Raw genomic sequence first — 21,756 nt, forward strand, 5'->3', positions numbered from 1 at the left:
GAAAGGCACGTAGTAGTATTGTAAAAAAAATGTAATATCGTGATGGATGAGACTTCTGGTTACTATATTGCTCTGCTTGGCCTACCCAAATATAATAACAGGCGTATTGCTGATACCAGAATAGTGTTGGATCGGCTGATATACTGATACTATAATTAGAGTGTGAAAGAATCAGTCTCTTTCTATACTAACACCTTTGATGACCTGCTCAACAACAGTGTTGTTGAGAATAGCGTTGATCAGCTGCGCTACCTAAATCATGTCAATGGTCAAACCTCTGCAACCTGCTCGCGAGGGTGCCAATTCGGGCTTTGAACGTAATACACACATAGGATATATATATATATATATATATATATATATATATATATATATATATATATATATATATATATATATATACATATATATATATATACATATATATACATGTATATATATATATATATATATATATATATATATATATATATATATATATATATATATATATATACATGTATATATATTATAGGCCTACCATACACTTATCATAAATTCATATTTTAAAAGCTTTTGGCTTTCGTGGGGAGGGGGTTACTTAAATGGCATAATTTTTGGTCGATGTTGTGCAATTCCCATTCTAATGAAAGTCAGACCCCCCACCCCCCTTCTGAAAACTGATACTTCAGCTAACCCGCATCCCTTAACCAACCCGATATCAATTTTTTTTTTTTAAAGACATCATCTCTTTCTTTTTCTACACGGGAGTTTTGGTGAAAATGTGTGAATTGTTTTTTTTTTTAGTTTTAAAAATTACTTGCATATTTACATTATTTACAATGCAAAAGTGTGACGTCAACATTCGCCCCCCCCCCCCCCCCCTCCACCTATAATGCAGAGGCATTTGTATAGACTTGTCATTTGTGGACGGCCGCGTAGGCTTAAGCTTCAAGCTCACTACAACTCACTAGATACGGTACCTTAACGTTTTAACTTAATGTAGAGTTCCTTAAATGCAGTACGTTTGTCTTGGCAAAAATCTAGTGCTGCTAGTCGTATACACGCGAAAGCGGGATCCATGACAAACATATCTCTAGGGAAAAGAGACGCTGAAATCTAGATTAGGCTACCTAGTGTTTTCCATAGTCAGGCAATCGACTCAATTGATTGGCTGAAGTACACACTGTATTGTTTTAACGGAAGTAAGCGATGACTGCAAATGGTGACGTGTTAGAACGTGTCTCGTTGGTGAGGGAGAAAATGAGACTTACGGGTATCCTCAGTGCTGTAATAAATTATAAACACTTACACTTTGAACCTAATAACAACTACAAAACAGTACAATAGTTTTTCCCTAGTCGGCAACTCTATTAAAAAAACATGTAAGAGGAAACATAGTATATAGGTTATAGATGTTTGTAGTAGAAAGAGATATCATCAATGATATTGTCTAAGATTGCGATAACTATATATTTATAAGCAATGTAAACACAAAGACAGCATGTTTTTGGGATGTATTGTGGTAATTTCTTATTTACCAGTGCATTAATCATAACTGTTATGATTATACGTACAGTTATGGTTATACGTACATGTAGAGGAGGGTAGGCCTCAATGGTGTCACGAGATGTTAGATTTAAAAAAAAAAATCTGTTATTTTAGGAGGGTGTCGGCGAAGTTTGCGTCAATAATAGAGTGGTCTGGTTATTTTTTTTATTTGCGAAAAAAAGTGAGTCAAGGGGGTAGGGTGTCAAAATAAATGGACTAAAATTAAGATATTTCAATATGTTGCCTGACACCAGACGTCAAAACGGAATTGGCGTGCCAGAAGGGAATAGATCTATCACATTTAATTACGTTTAGATTTGAGTGGTCGTCCTTAAAACTAAAGAGTTAACTAAAACCAAGTTCGTATTTTGGAAGAGAAAATAATGGCACTTCATTCAAAATAGAAACAAAAAGTGGTCTTTGTGATCAATGGGCTGTAAGTTGTATTATGCAGTTTCCAATGGGAAAAAAATAAGAATGATAGGCCCTAATGCATTGTTGCATCATAGCTCTGTTTTGGTGAGATGCAACAGGGCAACCGAGGAGAGCATAACATGCCAGCCTAGTCCTCCATACGATCAGCAGTATTTTGTGCCTAGTGATTGCGGTTTTTTCCCTTGCATGACCTGCATTTCATCTAAATTTAGAGACCCACAATCTAACCAATGAAAATGCGTTTCAAGGCGCGGGCTCTCTAGGTAGCGAAATGCAAGTAACACTCCGATTCGTCGATAATCTGTTTTGTTAGTGTACACGGCGCTCATTGGTTGGTTTGGACATTATGACCCACTTTCAACACTTCCAGCTACAACTCATAGCGTCTTCTCCCTGCCATAGCGATCTAGACAGAAACAAAGAAGAAGGTATGTTAAATTTTATGCAATTACATAATTTTTCATGATAAACATACTTTCAATGCCCCAACGTGATATTACAAGTATATAAAATTTTTTACATTTTTTTTCCGAGTCGACATAGCACGTGCTGCGCGCATATTTATAGCATATTTTCAGTTCAGTCTGGCTGCTGGTCGAACTAAAAACTTACGCGTTCTTACTTGAACATAGTGAAGCTTCGTCGGCCATCTTCTGTGCGGCAGACGACCTAACCTCTCAAACAACACTTCGTTTTCGCGTAAAAAAATGTTTCATAACGTTTATTTCTTTTTATTATTAATGGGGTTTTATATTTTATTTTTTTACAATGAAAATTTACTTGTACATTAAATGGTTAATTTACACTTCCGCGTTTCTTATTGGTACCATGCGGTATGCCCCTAGCAGTTTTGTCAAATAAACCTCGACTACTGACCTCAATCTGCCCCTTATTTTGTTAGTAAACAAAGTTTTTACACGGGCAAGGAGCGGTGTTTTTATTTTTAACACATTCAGATCTTGATCTATGTTGTAAATGCTAAGCAACATTAATTTATTATCATCAACTAAGCATCGTTCAGGAGAATAAATCTAGATTTAGCACTCGCCCTCTGGTCTAGCTCAGCTCAGAGGTAGCCTAGAACTATTGGAAGTCACTTTCCCGCCTAATTAATTACACTGCAGATCTAGATCTAGATTCTAGATGTCTAAGCATAGGTTGGGATCTAAAATTAAGTCAATTTTTAGATTTAGTATTGCTGCTATTTAGAAATTAGATCTAGATATAGATTTAGTTTATATTATTATAGACTAAGTATAGGTTTACATACTACATACTATAGTTAAATATAGCCTACAGATAGATCTAGTATCATAAGTCATGTTTTATCTTATTTTGAATTTTCACCTAGGCCCTACATTCACAATTTAGGCCTACTTACTACTTACCAACAGGCCAAGTTATGATTCCTAATTTAATTAAACCCCATGACTATTTGGAGTGACACTAATAAATAGGCCTACCTAGTCTAGTATGCAACTTGTATTTAACTAAATATTGTAATAAGGTTGTTTGTCTAACTGGTCTATTTTAATCCCATTGTAATAAAATTAAGGTTGTTTTTGTGGTTTACCCTTGTTCTTGACATTTCTTCTTATTTTTGCAGACTTTTTTGTCATCATACTTTTGAGTAACAGCCTAAGCTCATAATGGCAGCCGCTAAAGGTCGTGGCAAGAAAGCAGCTGGCGATTCTGGAGCTGTAGCTAAAGGTAATCATTTGATAGATGTATCTATTGGGCATATGGGGCTCTTCTTTTGAATTTGTGATATTGCCAACACCTTGTTTAATAAATGACAAGTTTCCAGATATTTATTAGTATAGTATAAAAATAGTACAGTATAGCATTTCTGGAAATTATTTAATCAGCTTTAACTATTTAATATTTATTTTTTTTAAATTTGGAGGGCATGGGTTTGAAGAGATTAAGTGCAGTCTGATGAAGACTAGTTAAGTTGCTTGATAAAATAATGTATATCTTGTTCTAATTATCTGTTTTATATCTTCATCTTTATTTTTACTTTGTAATTCATAGCTTTTTGTTTCATTTTATATTTATCTAGACATACTTGTAGCTTTTTTTTTTTAAAATCCCATAGCTACAAAGAAGACGCCAAAGAAGCCCGCTGAGAAGAAAGGGAAGAAAGCAGGTAGGCCCAAAGTTATTTAAAACTATATAAATATAAATGAATATATAAACCAGTCCCTTTTATCCTGAGCAATACAAAGTGTTGGTTTATATGTGCAATTTTAAAGTATTGAAAAATACTTTAATATCAATTTGTTAATGGACTTTGTAGACAAGGTCTATATTGATTAAACTGCTTTTATTTCTTTTGGTTGTTTGTGCTAATGTTTTCTTTTCTGTATTGCTCCACTTCAGGAGGAGTCAAGAAGGCCAAATCCAAGGCAAAGACAAAGAAAGCTGCCACCCCCAAGAAATAAGCCAATTCCCAGTTTAGCCTGTATTTTTTCTCCCACTTTTTATGTTTGATATTATTGTTAATGCATAAAGCAAACCTGGAAAACTTAGAATCAAGAAACTTTTGTGGAGGCCAGGGCTTGTTATTTTTTGTGATATGGTACACATAAAATTTTTACTATACATGGTTTTCATTGAGAGCAAAAATATTTGAATTTAAATTTTTTTTCGGTGGTCATCTTGCAAAGTGTATCTATATATATAATTCTCTTCTTCGAGCCGTTAGAAAACAAGCTGCAAACGCTCTCCCTACCTCCCCACCCCTACATGGTTTTAGTGAGCTGTGTTCACTCTAAATGTTTACAAGTAGAGCCAACGATTTTAAACGTAGGGGGGGGGGGGAGGAGGAGGGGGGGAGGGAAGGAAGGGGGGGGGGTTATGGTCCTTAACGAGCTACTTATAGTGTTTTAAAGAAATATTTTCAGTGTCAGCGTTGGTACTGTCGAATTCACAAATTATGAATTATTGAAAATTAGAAACAACTAAATAGCGGCGTATGTTATGCCGCGGGCCGGCTCGTAGTAATTAATTAAAATATTTCATCTTGCCTATTCAATTTTGTAACTGATACCTGAAAATGTAATTTATCAGTTAAGTGCAAGTAGAAAAAATGTTTAAGCATATGTGTAGTTTTAGTTGTCTGTGTATACAATTTTTGTACACATTTCATATCTTCACTGCATTCATTAGAATTCTCTATTGGCTAATCTGCGCTGATGGTTAAAATTTGAGGCATGGAGTGGAAAAACAATTTACACCTAACTGTAACTCAAGACACTTGGATCTCCTGATTCTTTTCTAGTAAGAGGCTTCAGGACATGCTTGGTCTGGAGATCCCTGTTGGAAATTTGTATGGGAATATCCATGGGCACAGATTAGTCTTTTCTCTTCATATTTTATTATTTTTACCTTGCTGTGTTGATGACATTTTAATTTAATTGTTCATTAGCTACATTGTTAATGTCACTTTCAGTTAAAAATTTGTATCTGTTGGTGATATATACATTATGATAAACCCGTTTAAAGTAAAGGTGTTGACACCTTAGTTTTTTTTATTTACATACCGGGTATATATTGGCACATTTTTTTTGTGTCTGTGGTTTTAGAGGCAGAGTAATGTTATTTCTTATGGGAAGTCCTCATTTGGCACTTTTTTGTTTTTAGACAGTGCCTTCACAAAAAGAAAGGTTAACCCGAGTAGTAGATTCATTAACTGGCACTGCACAGAGCTGCTCAAAACATAGTATTTTGTTGTCTAAATTATAGTTGTTTTAACTTCCTTTTGAATTATATATGTACATCTATTTAATCACAATTTTGAATTGATTTTATTTCTATACGGGATGTCCATTTTCTCTACAGTGGACCAGATAACTCTTACTGATTCTGTTTTTGCTTATTATAACAGTCAAATTTCTGTCATAGTTTCAAAGTTTTTAGTCTCTCCACCAGTTACTTTGGGACTAATTCAAATTCTAATCAATGGTATGGGCACACTGATTTTATTTACACTTTGATTGCATTTCTTAGTTGTGTATCTGGATATTTCTGGGTTTGTTAAATGTGTTCTTTTGACATGAGGCAATATTAATAATTAAAAAAGATTAATGTCGTAATTTGTGTTTAAACTTTCTTGTGTATTTGCTGTTAAATATGTTATTGTTGCTTACCTCTGGGTTTGTAATGTCAGAATTTTGTGTTGCTTGACTGAAGGTTAATTTTATTGCACACTAAAAGTTTAAATAATGAAAATAAAACTAAAACCATAATTTTCTGTATTGGGCTGGAGTTGATCATCCAATTGCTACAAGTACTGGTTGCCATGATGATACTAAATGTGATAGGAACTTAATTTGGTTTTCATATCTTGTGATTTAAATTTGCCTAAATCATTCAGATGAAATAGTATTTTGTAGCTTTAAGCAGTTTCTATTAATGAAGCTGTAGTGCAGTCAGGGCTGGTTAAACCTAAGGATGCACCATCAACTGTAACCAAACTTTGGTGGGGTCGGACATTCATTTCAAGGATAATATTCTACTTAGTATTTAGAGTTAAGTTGTATCCTGAATGCATAATAAGGCATGATTTACTAAGTAGTTAAATAATCAGCTTCAGCATTACTGGACACATGTGCCATGAGATGGAGATAGCTAGATCTTGCTTTTATTTTTAATAGCAAATTTATGTGCCATTGGAAAAGTTAGCTAAAGCTTATTGTAAACTTAATAATAACATATACTAATTAATATTTTACTAATAGATGTCATCAGTTCGGAAGGCCATAATAAAATAAAACCTGCAGCCAATTGCAGGTATTTCAAGCGACTGGTGAAGTTTAAAAATTATGTATTAGGAGAATTATGGGTGAGCACAGCTCAAAGACTTCAGAAGTTGTTTACAACCTGAAGGGTAATAATAGCTTAAAGTAGAGTTCATGTGTTCACAAAAAGTTTGATCACTCATAATTTTACTAGTATGGCACACTGAAGTATTTACACTTAATAATAATTAAAGGGAAACTTGTGACTTAAATAATTGAATACAACGAATACATACCAATGAATACAGGGTTAATAATGTTTAATATTTTTGTACACTATAGCCAACTTCATCATTATGAAGGAAACAAAAAATCTGAGTAAAGTGCATGCATACACATTCCATAACAAACAACTGTAAATATAGACCAGAAAATCCTAAATAACTTATATTGCTGTAAATACTAAATTGTTTCAAAAAAATGTCCCCTAGGATAGGACAGCAACATCCATTTTAATTATATCCAACAAATATATTTTCCTTAGAGCATAAAATTAACGTTACTAAATTAAATATGGGGGGGGGGGGGGTGATAATTAATTTTGTATGTCATCCACACACACACAGGATTTAAGGTTTGGTCCATGAGGGTGCCCCTTATAAATAGAACTTAAGTTTTAACCAGCAAAACTTCATGCTGCACACAAAGTGTTTAACTATAATTAATAACACAAGTGCTTTGGTTAATAAAACTACTGCTAACAGGCAGTGAATACACTAAATTTATAAAAAATAGTTTCACTACAACATAAATATTACATGTTGCTGAATTAAATTACTGAAAGTGGAAGAACGTTAAGAACAATTATATTTTTGTTGATGTCTACATCAGAGTGGCAATATAAAATATCAAACTTTTAAGTGGAGTTAAGAACAAATATATTTTTGTTGATGTCTAAATCAGAGTGGGGATATAAAATATCAACTTTGGACATCCTGTATGGTACGAGTTTTCTCTTAGTGAAGCACAACCCCAAAGCGTATGGATACGTCAAGATGAAAAGATAAGCACAGCGTTTTAATAAACAGTTTCAGTTGCGTTAACTATTACAGGAGTAATGATTAGTCAGGATATTATAGCATTATAGCCATATTCAGTTCTAAACAAGGGGCCTTTAAAAAATGGGAAATTCTAAAGCACAGGCCTGCTTTTAAAAAGACAAATAGTTATTGAACAGTGATAAAAACCAAAATCCCTGCTATCAGTATAAATAATTGCAAAAAAACCAAAGTTCCAGAAATAACTAAAATTGAGTAAAATTGTAGATCAAAGAAAATTTTAGTTATCAACAAGTAAAGTCTAGTACATAGGCACAATTAACAATACTGGAAAAGGATTGTGGAAGGAGAAGCAAGGTCTGCGAGCATACATGGGCTGGACTAAAGAGAGCTGTCCAGAGGCAGGTGTAGGGGTCTAGCAGAACTTCTTAGCTCCTCAGGGGCTTCAAAGGACTAAGTAAGTGATAGTATAAGGTACAGAGACCTTGGGTAAAACAAACAAAGTTATGATCAGAGATCAATGTAAGAAATACACACATTTTGATTTCTGAATAGCTATGCATAATATAAAAATGCATAAGTTAAAATAATTCAGTGAAATTAATATAATATGCAAGCAAAACATAATGTATATACTATTATTAAGTGAAGGAATACAACTAAATAATGTTTGTGTAAATTAATACTGACAGACCCATAGTTTAATTAAAGTGTAAAAAAAAGTATGAAACAAAAAAAAAAACTTCTGCCACATTCCAAAAACAAAGATTTATTGAGATAAAGTACTTGACAGTAGATAAATTAATGAAACAATTGCATCTATAATAATCATCCTGATGCCTAAGAGTCGTTTACCTCTAGTAATTCATAATATATATATAATAACTATTTATAACCAAAAAATATTTTTACATTCATTTAGAATAAAACACTGGTCTGCTAGAATGCATTTTCTGCGTAACACATGATGGTATTCAGCTAAAAGCATACCTATCCTCTTTACTTAATTCTGCTATGCTACTTACTAGTGTTCAAAGATATTGGAAAGTCAGGTAAGGCATTAAGTATGATCAAGGTTTACTACACTCAGTTTACTACTATAACTACTAGCATGTAAATTATATTGGGTGTTGAAATAAGGGATAAGCAATTCATCTTGTTAGCAATAGCAAGTTAAATATATCAAATATAACACCCCCTGTCATAATTTAATACCAGCAAGTTAAATATCAGATGGTCATCAGATGAAAAGACCCACGTGTCCAGTAATACTTTATTACTTGTATGTAGTATTTAGCTGGTGGACTAAGACATGGAGATAATCTACCTACAACAATTTGTGACTAGCGTGTTAAAGATACTGGATGGTCAGTTAAGGCATAAAGGTCGTCTCCCCTGATCTCAGTCTGATAGGTCTTCAGGACCAGCCCTGACCTTGACATGCCAGAGGTCAGGTCAAAGCTGTAGAAGTGCAGGGGACAAGTGATGTGGTACCTGCCGTCTATGTCCTCTATGTCCCCCTGTTCCAGCGGTCCTTTGTTGTGGGGACAGCTGGAATTGGTCAGGAAGAAAGTGTCAGGTGCAGCGTAGAACAGTGCCAGACTGGGGCCATTTTTCATGTAGATTTTGCGACATGGTTTCTGTTTCAGCTCATCCACCTTCCCAACTAGGTGCCAGTTAGGTTTTGGTTGGGATTCAAAATTAGCACCATCAGCAGAGGCCATCGCTTAGTGTTTCAAATAACAAAAGTAAACAGAAATTTATAACTAGATAAATTGCAACAATTGAAAATTTCCAAAAATAAAAGGATAACCAAAATGTTGAAGTGAACAGTAAATAAATAAATATGTTAATAAACGTAATACAATTGGTTTTTGTGAAAGGTGTGGTATGAAAAAAGCAACACAGACTGTAGTAACAAATTCTTGTATTTAATCATTTAATTCCAGTCCATATCTCTCATACATATCTTTTGTCTGGAGACCCTCTAGGTTAGCTGTAGACAGTAGAAACAAACATTTGGAAAAACATCAAATATTTATAAGCTAAACAGATTATTAAAAAATACATTTAAAAAAAACCATCAAATATTTACAAAGTACACAGAGACTAACGTGGTGTACCATGACACTGCTTTTAATAGAATTACATTTGTCACCCCTCCACCCCCATGTTTGATTACTTCAAGACATTTGGGATTTGAATTTCTATCTATATATTAAATACTGCAGACATTTTAATAAATGTAAATTTACAATACTTAAATGTTTAAATGTAACAATCTTAAATTTTTTTTATTAAAAAGGTAAATATAAATTGCTAGAAAATAAGTGAAACAGCATTAACTAAGAAACCATTTCTAAAATTCTTTCACCAATTTAAATAAAAAGGAAAGTCAATTTACCAAAATATTTCTATATTTTTTCTATAAAACTATACAAGTTGCTTACCTAATCTACCCAGGATGATTTGCCCAACATCTTTGATTTCATTGTACTCATGTAGTTTGTCTATGTGTGTCTGGAGCTCCCTCTCATCACAGCCACTGGAATCATATTTCATATAACATCAGTGGTAGTGGGGGACTGTGGTAATGGTGATGGGCAACTGTGGTGGTGGTGGTGGTGGTGGGCAACTGTGGTGGTGGGGAACTGTGGTGGTGGTGGTGGGCAACTGTTGTGGTGGTGGGGAACTGTGGTGGTGGTGGTGGGGAACTGTGGTGGTGGTGGTGGGGAACTGTGGTGGTGGTGGTGGGGAACTGTGGTGGTGGGGAACTGTGGTGGTGGTGGTGGGGGACTGTGGTGGTGGTGGTGGGGGACTGTGGTGGTGGTGGGGGACTGTGGTGGTGGGGAACTGTGGTGGTGAGGAACTGTGGTGGTGGTGGTGGGGGACTGTGGTGGTGGTGGTGGGCAACTGTGGTGGTGGTGGGGGACTGTGGTGGTGGTGGTGGGCAACTGTGGTGGTGGTGGGGGACTGTGGTGGTGGTGGGCAACTGTGGTGGTGGTGGGGAACTGTGGTGGTGGTGGTGGGGAACTGTGGTGGTGGGGAACTGTGGTGGTGGTGGTGGGGGACTGTGGTGGTGGTGGTGGGGAACTGTGGTGGTGGTGGTGGGGAACTGTGGTGGTGGTGGTGGGGAACTGTGGTGGTGGGGAACTGTGGTGGTGGTGGTGGGGAACTGTGGTGGTGGTGGTGGGGAACTGTGGTGGTGGGGAACTGTGGTGGTGGTGGTGGGGGACTGTGGTGGTGGTGGTGGGGAACTGTGGTGGTGGTGGTGGGGAACTGTGGTGGTGGTGGTGGGGGACTGTGGTGGTGGTGGTGGGGAACTGTGGTGGTGGTGGTGGGGAACTGTGGTGGTGGTGGTGGGGGACTGTGGTGGTGGGGAACTGTGGTGGTGGTGGTGGGCAACTGTGGTGGTGGTGGGGGACTGTGGTGGTGGTGGTGGGCAACTGTGGTGGTGGTGGGGAACTGTGGTGGTGGTGGTGGGGAACTGTGGTGGTGAGGAACTGTGGTGGTGGTGGTGGGGAACTGTGGTGGTGGTGGTGGGGAACTGTGGTGGTGGTGGTGGGGAACTGTGGTGGTGAGGAACTGTGGTGGTGGTGGTGGGGAACTGTGGTGGTGGTGGTGGGGAACTGTGGTGGTGGGGAACTGTGGTGGTGGTGGTGGGGGACTGTGGTGGTGGTGGTGGGGGACTGTGGTGGTGGTGGTGGGCAACTGTGGTGGTGGTGGTGGGGGACTGTGGTGGTGGTGGTGGGGAACTGTGGTGGTGGTGGTGGGGGACTGTGGTGGTGGTGGGGAACTGTGGTGGTGGTGGTGGGCAACTGTGGTGGTGGTGGGGAACTGTGGTGGTGGTGGTGGGGAACTGTGGTGGTGGTGGTGGGCAAATGTGGTGGTGGTGGTGGGGGACTGTGGTGGTGGTGGTGGGGGACTGTGGTGGTGGTGGGGAACTGTGGTGGTGGTGGTGGGGAACTGTGGTGGTGAGGAACTGTGGTGGTGGTGGTGGGCAACTGTGGTGGTGGTGGTGGGGGACTGTGGTGGTGAGGAACTGTGGTGGTGGTGGTGGGGGACTGTGGTGGTGAGGAACTGTGGTGGTGGTGGTGGGGGACTGTGGTGGTGAGGAACTGTGGTGGTGGTGGGCAACTGTTGTGGTGGTGGTGGGGAACTGTGGTGGTGGTGGTGGGCAACTGTTGTGGTGGTGGTGGGGAACTGTGGTGGTGGTGGTGGGCAACTGTGGTGGTGGTGGGGGACTGTGGTGGTGAGGAACTGTGGTGGTGGGGAACTGTGGTGGTAGGGAACTGTGGTGAGCTATGGATGGTGTGGTCAACAGGCAGAGTTAAGTAAAAAAACAGGTGTTTTAAGTTTGAATCCAATATTTAAGTTAAAATGAGCTAGTCTATGACATCAGCTCCTTATACATTGTTAAAGAAACAGAACAGCTGTGTTGAAGATACACAAATACCAACATCTACTGAACGTGGTTGTAATATGTGGGGTTAACTAAGTTATGGTACAAAGAAAGAAAGAACACAAGACCCATGAAACAAAGAAAGAAATAACACTAGATGGTGTGGTCAACAGGCAGAGTTAAGTAAAAAAACAGGTGTTTTAAGTTTGAATCCAATATTTAAGTTAAAATGAGCTAGTCTATGACATCAGCTCCTTATACATTGTTAAAGAAACAGAACAGCTGTGTTGAAGATACACAAATACCAACATCTACTGAACGTGGTTGTAATATGTGGGGTTAACTAAGTTATGGTACAAAGAAAGAAAGAACACAAGACCCATGAAACAAAGAAAGAAATAACACTAGACCAATGAAACAAAGAAAGAAAAAACACTAGACCCATGAAACAAAGAAAGAAATAACACTAGACCAATGAAACAAAGAAAGAAATAACACTAGACCAATGAAACAAAGAAAGTAAAAACACTAGACCCATGAAACAAAGAAAGAAATAACACTAGACCAATGAAACAAAGAAAGAAATAACACTAGACCAATGAAACAAAGAAAGAAATAACACTAGACCAATGAAACAAAGAAAGTAAAAACACTAGACCCATGAAACAAAGAAAGAAATAACACAAGACCAATGAAACAAAGAAAGAAATAACACTAGACCAATGAAACAAAGAAAGAAATAACACTAGACCAATGAAACAAAGAAAGAAAAAACACTAGACCAATGAAACAAAGAAAGAGATACCACTAGAGCAATGAAACAAAGAAAGAAATACCACAAGACCAATGAAACAAAGAAAGAAATAACACTAGACCAATGAAACAAAGAAAGAAATACCACTAGACCAATGAAACAAAGAAAGAAATACCACTAGAGCAATGAAACAAAGAAAGAAATAACACTAGAGCAATGAAACAAAGAAAGAAATAACACTAGTCCAATGAAACAAAGAAAGAAATACCACTAGACCAATAAAACAAAGAAAGAAATACCACTAGAGCAATAAAACAAAGAAAGATTGTACATACGCAGCGAGTAACTCTTTAATCTCACTTTCTGTTTGCTGCAGTGATTTCCTCAGCTCTTCTACCTGTTCACTCACCTCTGTGATTACAGGTGACTGGGCTTTACTCTGCAAGAATAAACCTTTATTTACCTTACCTGGACAAACAGGAAATACACAGTGCAATTGGCAGCTTATAATGGGAGATCTATGGGCTGTTTAAAACAACAAGAACAACACAACACGCCCACCAAATGTGCCAGTATGTTCAAGCAAGGATTAGAGTGACCTAAGCTGTCATGGTCAGTGTTAAGCTTGTAGGTCATCCATGTGTAAATGATGTGAATCAGGATAAAAAACTGCTGTTTGTATTTGTAGTATAGAGTGGTGTGGTTGGGTGGTAGAGTGTGAGACTGTTAACTTGAAAGTATGGAGTTCAGATCCTGGTCTTGAGTCTATGGAATGTCCACCCAGCACTGATGAATAAACTGACCAAACTATTACAAACAGGTGAGATGACATGAACTAACAGGTGAGATGAACAAACAAGTGAGATGAAGAAACAGGTGACATGAACAAACAGGTGAGATGACATGAACTAAAGGTGACATGAACAAACAGGTGAGATAAACAAGCAGGTGAGATGAACAAACTCTACTTTTTGCTTGTAGACTGGTTACCTTGTTGCTTTACTTGAATACAAGGCAATACAGACATGATTTATAAAGACAAACAATGACTCACAGTTCTACAGACAGGAGATTTGAACTGTCTTATAAAGACAAACAATGACTCACAGTTCTACAGACAGGAGATTTGAACAAAGACAAACAATGACTCACAGTTCTACAGACAGGAGATTTGAACAAAGACAAACAATGACTCACAGTTCTACAGACAGGAGATTTGAACAAAGACAAACAATGACTCCCAATTCTACAGACAGGAGATTTGAACTGTCTTATAAAGACAAACAATGACTCACAGTTCTACAGACAGGAGATTTGAACTGTCTTATAAAGACAAACAATGACTCACAGTTCTACAGACAGGAGATTTGAACAAAGACAAACAATGACTCCCAATTCTACAGACAGGAGATTTGAACTGTCTTATAAAGACAAACAATGACTCACAGTTCTACAGACAGGAGATTTGAACTGTCTTATAAAGACAAACAATGACTCACAGTTCTACAGACAGGAGATTTGAACAAAGACAAACAATGACTCCCAATTCTACAGACAGGAGATTTGAACTGTCTTATAAAGACAAACAATGACTCACAGTTCTACAGACAGGAGATTTGAACTGTCTTATAAAGACAAACAATGACTCACAATTCTACAGACAGGAGATTTGAACAAAGACAAACAATGACTCACAGTTCTACAGACAGGAGATTTGAACTGTCTTATAAAGACAAACAATGACTCACAGTTCTACAGACAGGAGATTTGAACAAAGACAAACAATGACTCCCAATTCTACAGACAGGAGATTTGAACAAAGACAAACAATGACTCACAGTTCTACAGACAGGAGATTTGAACTGTCTTATAAAGACAAAAAATGACTCACAGTTCTACAGACAGGAGATTTGAACTGTCTTATAAAGACAAAAAATGACTCACAGTTCTACAGACAGGAGATTTGAACAAAGACAAACAATGACTCACAGTTCTACAGACAGGAGATTTGAACTGTCTTATAAAGACAAAAAATGACTCACAGTTCTACAGACAGGAGATTTGAACTGTCTTATAAAGACAAAAAATGACTCACAGTTCTACAGACAGGAGATTTGAACAAAGACAAACAATGACTCACAGTTCTACAGACAGGAGATTTGAACTGTCTTGTGACTGGTGATGTGTGCTCTGGAGTTGAGGCTTGTTGGGAACTGGAACGAGATGAAGAAAAAAAATTTGCATTCATTAATTACATGTTCATTAACTACATGTTTATTAAGTACAAGCAGAAGTGGAATAAGTTTGGGGGAGGGGGAGGGGGGTCACTTTTGGCAAAAAACAATCCTGGTTCCCCTGCCATTATTAAACTACTTGCGACTACTAAAGCAATAGAAGCATTGTGTTGTAATTTTCCACAGTCCCAAGTGGAGATGGTGAGAGATAAATGAAGTTTGCTGAAGAGATAATGAGGGCCTCCATCCAATAGCTACCAGGACTATAGTTAGGAGGATCTTTTACAATTGTTATCTTTCATTTTAAGTCTTTATTTGTACAGTTATTGAATTAATTGCTATCATTTTAAGCATCCTTGTCTAAATTTGTTTAAATTTTTTTTTAACCTGATAGGGCGTTGTGAGAAACTTTAGTTAATAAAGATGGCCTACTAAGATTATAAGGCCACAATTGCCAATATGTATTATTATAAACATAGTTATAAACACACATACCTACATATAAACATATAATACATTATTAAGTTGAAATGCCTTCAGTGCTACAAGTAACATTGGAGATGTTAATAATATATTTCACCATGTTGTAATGTAGTCTAATACACTTTTTATGAGGATTATTTAAACAAATAAATGCTTAGGTCATAGTTGATCTCTATCAATGATATCATAAAGTTTTGCAGGTGACTTCTGAAACAGTAAAATGCTTTCATGGAATGGTACCATACGATATTTTAAAAGTTTTTACAGAGTTTTTTTTTATTTTGTATACTTTTTCAGGTTCATTCAGGTTAATAAGTAAGTCAGGCCCATGTTTCAGATCAGATATTGTTCAAGATTTAAGATAACCTTTAAAGATGGTATCAACCAACTGTTCATCAGCCTATCAATTACACCAGTTATATTTGTTGAAAGTTGTTAGATGCAGGCTGCACTCACCTTCTGAATCTCTTCATTTAATGAAGGGAAACAAATCAGACAGATAGCTTCAGTTCTCTGGGCTGCAAGAAATAAAACAAAAATCTAAAATAAATACCTGACTCAAATATTATTTTCAAATAATCATAGATTTTTCTGATGATTAAATTCTATCAAGTATAAAGGCAGCATCTGAAGATGATACTTCTTTAGATGAAACTATCAACATCGTTCATCAAGGGGACAAACACTGATTAGAAATGGAAATGTGACCTCAAGCAACTAGAGCTCAAAAACCATGTAATGCTTTCTCCCCTGAAACTACAGATCTCATAGAAGCCCAAAGATTTTAACTTGATGATGATGCTGTTAATTTTATAGTCAGTAAGAGCTGCAAGTAAGGGTTGAGATCGAGAAATGACCTATTCCTAAATTAAAGATTTTCAAGGAATTATATGTTAGTTCCAAGAGGTCACATGATCACTGAATGAAGGGCAGTGTACAGTTGGTGCTGCTAACACAGGTTCCTAATTTACATGTTGTTTACACTTTAAAAAAAAACCCATAGCCAACAATGTTTTGTTTTAGTTAGATATTTAATTTGGGATTAATATGAATTTCTCCTACCTACTTTTCGGGTGTTAGTTGGGGCTTACAATATTGAATTTCAATCATCCAATTTATTCGCTAAATAAAAATTATGAAAAATGATTCAAATAGGCAAATGCTTTTCACCAGATATCTTTTTTGCTTCATCTAAAAATTGGTAAATTGATAGTGGGCTAAGTAAAGTTAGGATGCCTATTCCCAGTGAAATGAAGTCAGTGACAACGGTCAGGGCAAATTTGCGCGCCACCCCCCCACCCCTTTAAATAAGCCTATAGATATTTACATTAGTGAAATAAGGTCCTGTTCCCCCCCCCCCCCCCCCCTCATGCCCCTTTTGGAAAGTTCAAGGCACTGTTTACCTGTCATTTTACCCTATTATTATGGTGATGTAGATAACAGTTTTAAAAGTCTGTAAAGCCAAGTAGTCGTTTATTTTATTAACTTTGACTTGATAATTTAGTAATGCAGCTTTAATAATTTAGTAATGCAGCTTTGAAAGAAATTTTTTATTTATCCTGTTTGGTGTCCTTAGGGTCGGCGCCCACACCCACCCTCTCCTCGCTACACCCGTGCATTATATGTCTAGATTAGATCTAAACTATTCATGATAGAATAGAGTGTAATACTAGTAAAAGTGATAGTGTAACCAGTAACCTTTAGTTTAGAGTAGTTTAGTTACTAAGTTTAAGCTAGTTACTAGAGATTCTAGTACTTATTGTTGTACTAAGTCTTACTGACTTAGTTTTTTGGTGACCTAGCCTAGACTTAGACTCCCTTTACTTCTTATTCACTTAGATCTAGTCTCACTTTGACTTAGAGTTCAGAGAAAACTTAGCGACTTTTAGCATTTTTTAGACACTATTTCTTAGTTTAGTTCTTGATACTACTTACTTGATAGTCAATGATATATTTTTTTTTTATTATTTATAGATCTACTTACTTTAATAATACTTATTGGCTTATTATATTATACGAGCCGACCTGCGGCGTATCATACGCCGCTATTTAGTTGTTTTATTTTCTACTTTTCAGTAATTCATAATTTGTGAATTCGACAGCACCAATGCTGCCACTGAATATATTTGCTTTAAAGCACTAACCCCCCCCCCTTCCCCTAACCCCGCCCCTACACCCCCCCCCCCCCAGTGAAAGCAGCCGCCTCTTAGTTACCTCCTGTAAGTTTAAAATCGTTTCAAACTAAATTATCTGCCCCTAATAGCCGTCACTAAACCCGGCTCTACGATTTGTAAACATTAAACGTGACCACAGCTCACCAGACCATGTGGGGGTGGGGTGGGGGTGGTAGTGATAGTGATAGAGAGAAAGAGAGGGGACTGCAAGGAGGCGCTTGCAGCTTGTTTTCTTACGTCTCCCAGAAGAGAATTATATATATAGATAATTGTATTAATATTATTTAGTAATATTTAGATTCTAATATTACTTTAAAAACTCTAAAACTAAATTTAGACTATCCCTATGCATGATAATTTTAAAAAATAATGTATGTAGTAATTTAAAACAGATTTAGATCTTGGCTTCCTTAAAAAACAAATGATTACTTATGCTACACGTCGAGAAATCCACTCTCCAGACTTCAAAGTCAGACTCTAGTAGAGCAGAGTCATCACATTGATTCTTGAATCCCAATCACAGTTGCAAGTGTTAGTGAGTCAGTGAGTTGTGATGAAACTTGAGAGAAAGATATTTCAGATAGACCTAGATTTCTAGAGATTCTTGTCCTTTCACGGACAATTTACATTGATGATCTACATCTAGATTTTAACTAATAAATTAGAGACAGGCTATAGTTTTTCTAGATAAAGAATACCTTTTAGTTTAGTAATTTTAGTTTGGCGTAGGTCTCGTCAGGTTGTTTACCTTCAAAATTGTTTGGTACGATCAGGGGTGACTACTCAAGAATACCACAATCTGAAAGAAGTTCATACTTAAGTCCCTTAGATTTTTTCAGCAGACGATTTTAGGATTTCGGTTCATCTAGAAATTCTAGATCTAGAAATCTAGATATCTGCCTATCAATTATTTATTAGGGTCTATTTAAATTAATTTTGGCTAGGGACGATCAGCAAAGTAGATTACGAGCAAATTTCTTATGATAATGAAATGCAATGTTCAATGTGTGTATACACTATTTCCACTTACTACAGTGCTACACTGAATCTGTCAGCATTATTAAAATATTATTGACAGGCAGTTGGTCTAGCTTTTCTAATGGCCCTTTCACCAAGACAGCAGGTATGTTTTTGGTGTAAGTCTTTGTATTTTTACAGTTAGGCTGAGTTAGGGAGGGATAATGATAAGGTTAGGGTTGTATGTATTGAACTCTTGCAGAACACAAAGACTTCGCAATCAGTATGAGTAAGGCAATCAGTATGAGTAAGCCCCGAGCTTAAATTAATTAATAATCCACCGAAAATTAATCCCCTTACGAACTCAGAGCTTAGACAATGAATTAATCTCTTGTAGTGTAACACTAACTTTCAATAATCCTTATACTTCCCCAAAACATGTTATTGCTGTAAAGCATTTGCTATCACGCTATTGTGTAGCTAGTCTCATAATGCGAGTTGAATTACCTCCCCTGACCCGCTTTTTTATGGCCACTTTCTAGTTCGTTTTTTTCGATCGCGTCTCGGCACTGTTGCTAAAAATAGCATTCGCGCAATACCATACGGGTAAATCTGTTTGGCGTCTGCTACACGTGATAGATCATTGAATGGCCGACAAGCTGATATAAAAATTATTGCGACCAGATGCGATTTTCGTGGAAATTGAGCTAGATTTAGCAAAAGACAGCTATATTTGTGTAAAATATTATAATTTATACTTCTACTTACACAGATATTTTGATAACTGCAGTTCAGCCGTCCATTTTTCTTTTAAAATGTATCTTTAGAATTTCTGTACCTTTTGGCAATCGGTCAGGAGCATTTGCGCACTAAACCCACCCCCCTACGGCAGATCCGATTTTTTTCCCAGTGAACTCGTACTGACCTCCCACATAGCTAAGATAGTACATTGATACTGATGGGAAAGCCTCTAAATCTGTATTCCTACTAGAGATCTAGAAATAAATCTAGATCGTGGAGTTTTTATAATGACTTTTAAATTGAATGTCTCCAGTTTAAGATATTTTTTTTTCAAAACATAGCTACTTTTAGTACTATTATTTAAGTATTTCAAACCCTTTTGGTAGTTTTTTCTTAAACTTAGACCTAGATCTAGTGATTAGATATCTATATTTTGTACTTATAACTTGCAGGCCTATTAAAATAATAATAAAACAGTTTGCTTGATAACTTCATTAGGTCATTTCATAAATACAAATGTTATAAACATATAAAACCACAAAACCATAGGTAATATCTGAATTCTGTAGCCTACCTTACATTTAGGCTAATACTGAATTAAAAAGAAATTACATTAAGGTTTGAAATTAATACAACTTGTAATTAAGAAAGAAAGCTTCAATTCTAAATACTACAAGATATAATAACAAACAATGAAACAAATTCAAAGCTTTTTTTCAACCCATTTAGTCAAAAAGATTTTTTCCGATATTGACCAAAATAAGTTTTTAAAGCTTAGGCCTACTGTTTTTACAAACATAACTCAATTTTATTAGGCCCCTGTAAACATTAATTAAGATTCCTCTGTAGACAAAGCAATCTATTTGGCAGATGAAGTAGAGTTCATGTTTCTTGACCTTGGCATATGAAGTGATTGTCCGTGTGGTCAGCGATATTCACAGCCGCCTTTACTTTTTACCTTTAATTTCCCCAATGTATATCAGGTACCCATCAGAAATGGGTGGACTCTAATTGAATTTTATTAAACAAACATTTTGATATAGGCCTAGATCTATAATCTATAACATTCCAAACAACATCTGTTCTGTAGAATTTACCTTTCTGCTTCCAAATGCGGTATTTTCCAATTGAAAATTCATCACAAAACATACAATAAATTATATAAATGGCATTTTATAAATTTATATAAACTATTTACTTTCACCTTGGTGTAAAAAAATGTAGGTATAAGCAAACTGATTTCAATAGTAAGAAAGAATCATGTCTTTTCTTGCTTACTAGCTTTAAAACTAGTGAATTTGACTTTTTACCTGCGTTTTTGGTCGCGTTTCTATATATTTTATTTGCGACACTAAAAAAATTATATTTAGTCAACCGATTATGCTAAATTAATAAAATTGGTACTGTTGGATTGCATTTTTAAAGCTCTACAATTATATGCTATTCTTTTTATAATTTGAAGAAAATTGAATTTATATGAGACTAACTATATTGTGTAACCTCCCACTACAAACACATCTCTTTCCACAAATTTTTACTTGGAGTGCATTTAGCCGCTCAGCGACCACTGTATATAAACTTACTAGCTCCGTTTGCACTCTTTTTTACTTGATCTAATATTTATTTACGAGTGAGGGGGGGGGAGAAGAAGGGGTCGGTTGGTGGGTGTCCGTCCACAAATGATACTCCAAAAAGGGGGAGGGGTATAAGGTGACGGGGCGTTCGAATTTTTTTTTATTCTGGGAGGAAGGGAGGGGGGGGGGGGGGGGCAGAGTTTCTTCCAGGCATCTCTTCGGGGGGGGGGGCGAAGCTCCCCCCCCCACCGAAATTTTTTTTACCGCCCCCCCCCCCGAACGAAATGAAATTTATATATTTATATATAGAAAATATATACTTTTAACAGTGTCCGCCCCCCCCCCCCCCCGAAGAAAGTCTACCGCCCCCCCCCCGAAAATTTCAAGTGCCCCCCCGGAGAAAAAAGTTTGGAAGAAACACTGGGGGGGGGGGGGGGGGTCAGAAAGTTAAACGACACGGTTTTAAAATTTAAAAAGCAATGTTAGAAACTGAGTTTTAGCCGTTAATTTCCATTTCTAAAATGGCTTTTTGTAAATTTTTATAGAAACTGATTGATATACTCAAGAAATCAATATTAAAAAAACAACTAAAACTACAATTTTGAAGGGACTTTCAAGCTCCTGTGTTACGTTCTTTGGGGGGGGGGGGGGGGGGGGTGTCTGGCATTTTTT

The 21,756-nt window shown here is 36.6% G+C and overlaps 2 protein-coding genes and 1 long non-coding RNA gene across 4 annotated transcripts; 1 reads left to right on the plus strand and 2 right to left on the minus strand.

The window, feature by feature from the left end:
• The first annotated feature begins 2,266 nt into the window (after positions 1-2,266).
• Positions 2,267-4,633, plus strand: LOC131946006 (uncharacterized). Its single transcript, XR_009387651.1, has 4 exons — positions 2,267-2,393; positions 3,572-3,675; positions 4,064-4,114; positions 4,348-4,633. It is a non-coding gene; the product is annotated as an uncharacterized LOC131946006 (long non-coding RNA).
• A 2,377-nt stretch (positions 4,634-7,010) lies between these two features.
• Positions 7,011-18,601, minus strand: LOC131946038 (DNA repair protein SWI5 homolog). Of its 2 annotated transcripts, none has more exons than XM_059306668.1 (6): positions 18,511-18,601; positions 16,095-16,156; positions 15,062-15,134; positions 13,257-13,360; positions 10,216-10,310; positions 7,011-9,761 (listed from the first exon to the last, which is right to left on the minus strand). In XM_059306668.1, the coding sequence occupies exons 2-6, from the start codon at positions 16,109-16,111 to the stop codon at positions 9,697-9,699; spliced, it is 354 nt and encodes a 117-aa protein (XP_059162651.1). In that variant the 5' UTR covers positions 16,112-16,156; positions 18,511-18,601; the 3' UTR covers positions 7,011-9,696. The 2 variants fall into 2 exon arrangements, with proteins under 2 accessions (XP_059162651.1, XP_059162652.1); XM_059306669.1 differs by lacking the exon at positions 18,511-18,601 and adding an exon at positions 18,242-18,331.
• Positions 9,109-9,489, minus strand: LOC131946019 (Rieske domain-containing protein-like). The gene has a single exon (XM_059306648.1). It carries the CDS (start codon positions 9,487-9,489, stop codon positions 9,109-9,111), a length of 381 nt encoding a protein of 126 aa, XP_059162631.1.
• Positions 18,602-21,756: the final 3,155 nt, after the last annotated feature.

The sequence above is a fragment of the Physella acuta genome, unplaced genomic scaffold (assembly GCF_028476545.2).
Source record: "Physella acuta isolate Inbredline_101_S28 unplaced genomic scaffold, ASM2847654v3 ptg000543l, whole genome shotgun sequence".
In the NCBI taxonomy this organism is placed as follows: Eukaryota; Metazoa; Mollusca; class Gastropoda; family Physidae; genus Physella; species Physella acuta.

Bases quoted from the DNA above. Each gene is read 5' to 3' on its own strand.
- LOC131946019 (XM_059306648.1), bottom strand. From the start codon at position 9,489: ATGGCCTCTGCTGATGGTGCTAATTTTGAATCCCAACCAAAACCTAAC.
- LOC131946038 (XM_059306668.1), bottom strand. The intron at 13,361-15,061 runs GTGAGTCATTGT...TTATTCTTGCAG, and splicing joins AATCTCCTGTCTGTAGAACT to AGTAAAGCCCAGTCACCTGT. The intron at 9,762-10,215 runs GTAAGCAACTTG...TACTGTCTACAG, and splicing joins AATCATCCTGGGTAGATTAG to CTAACCTAGAGGGTCTCCAG.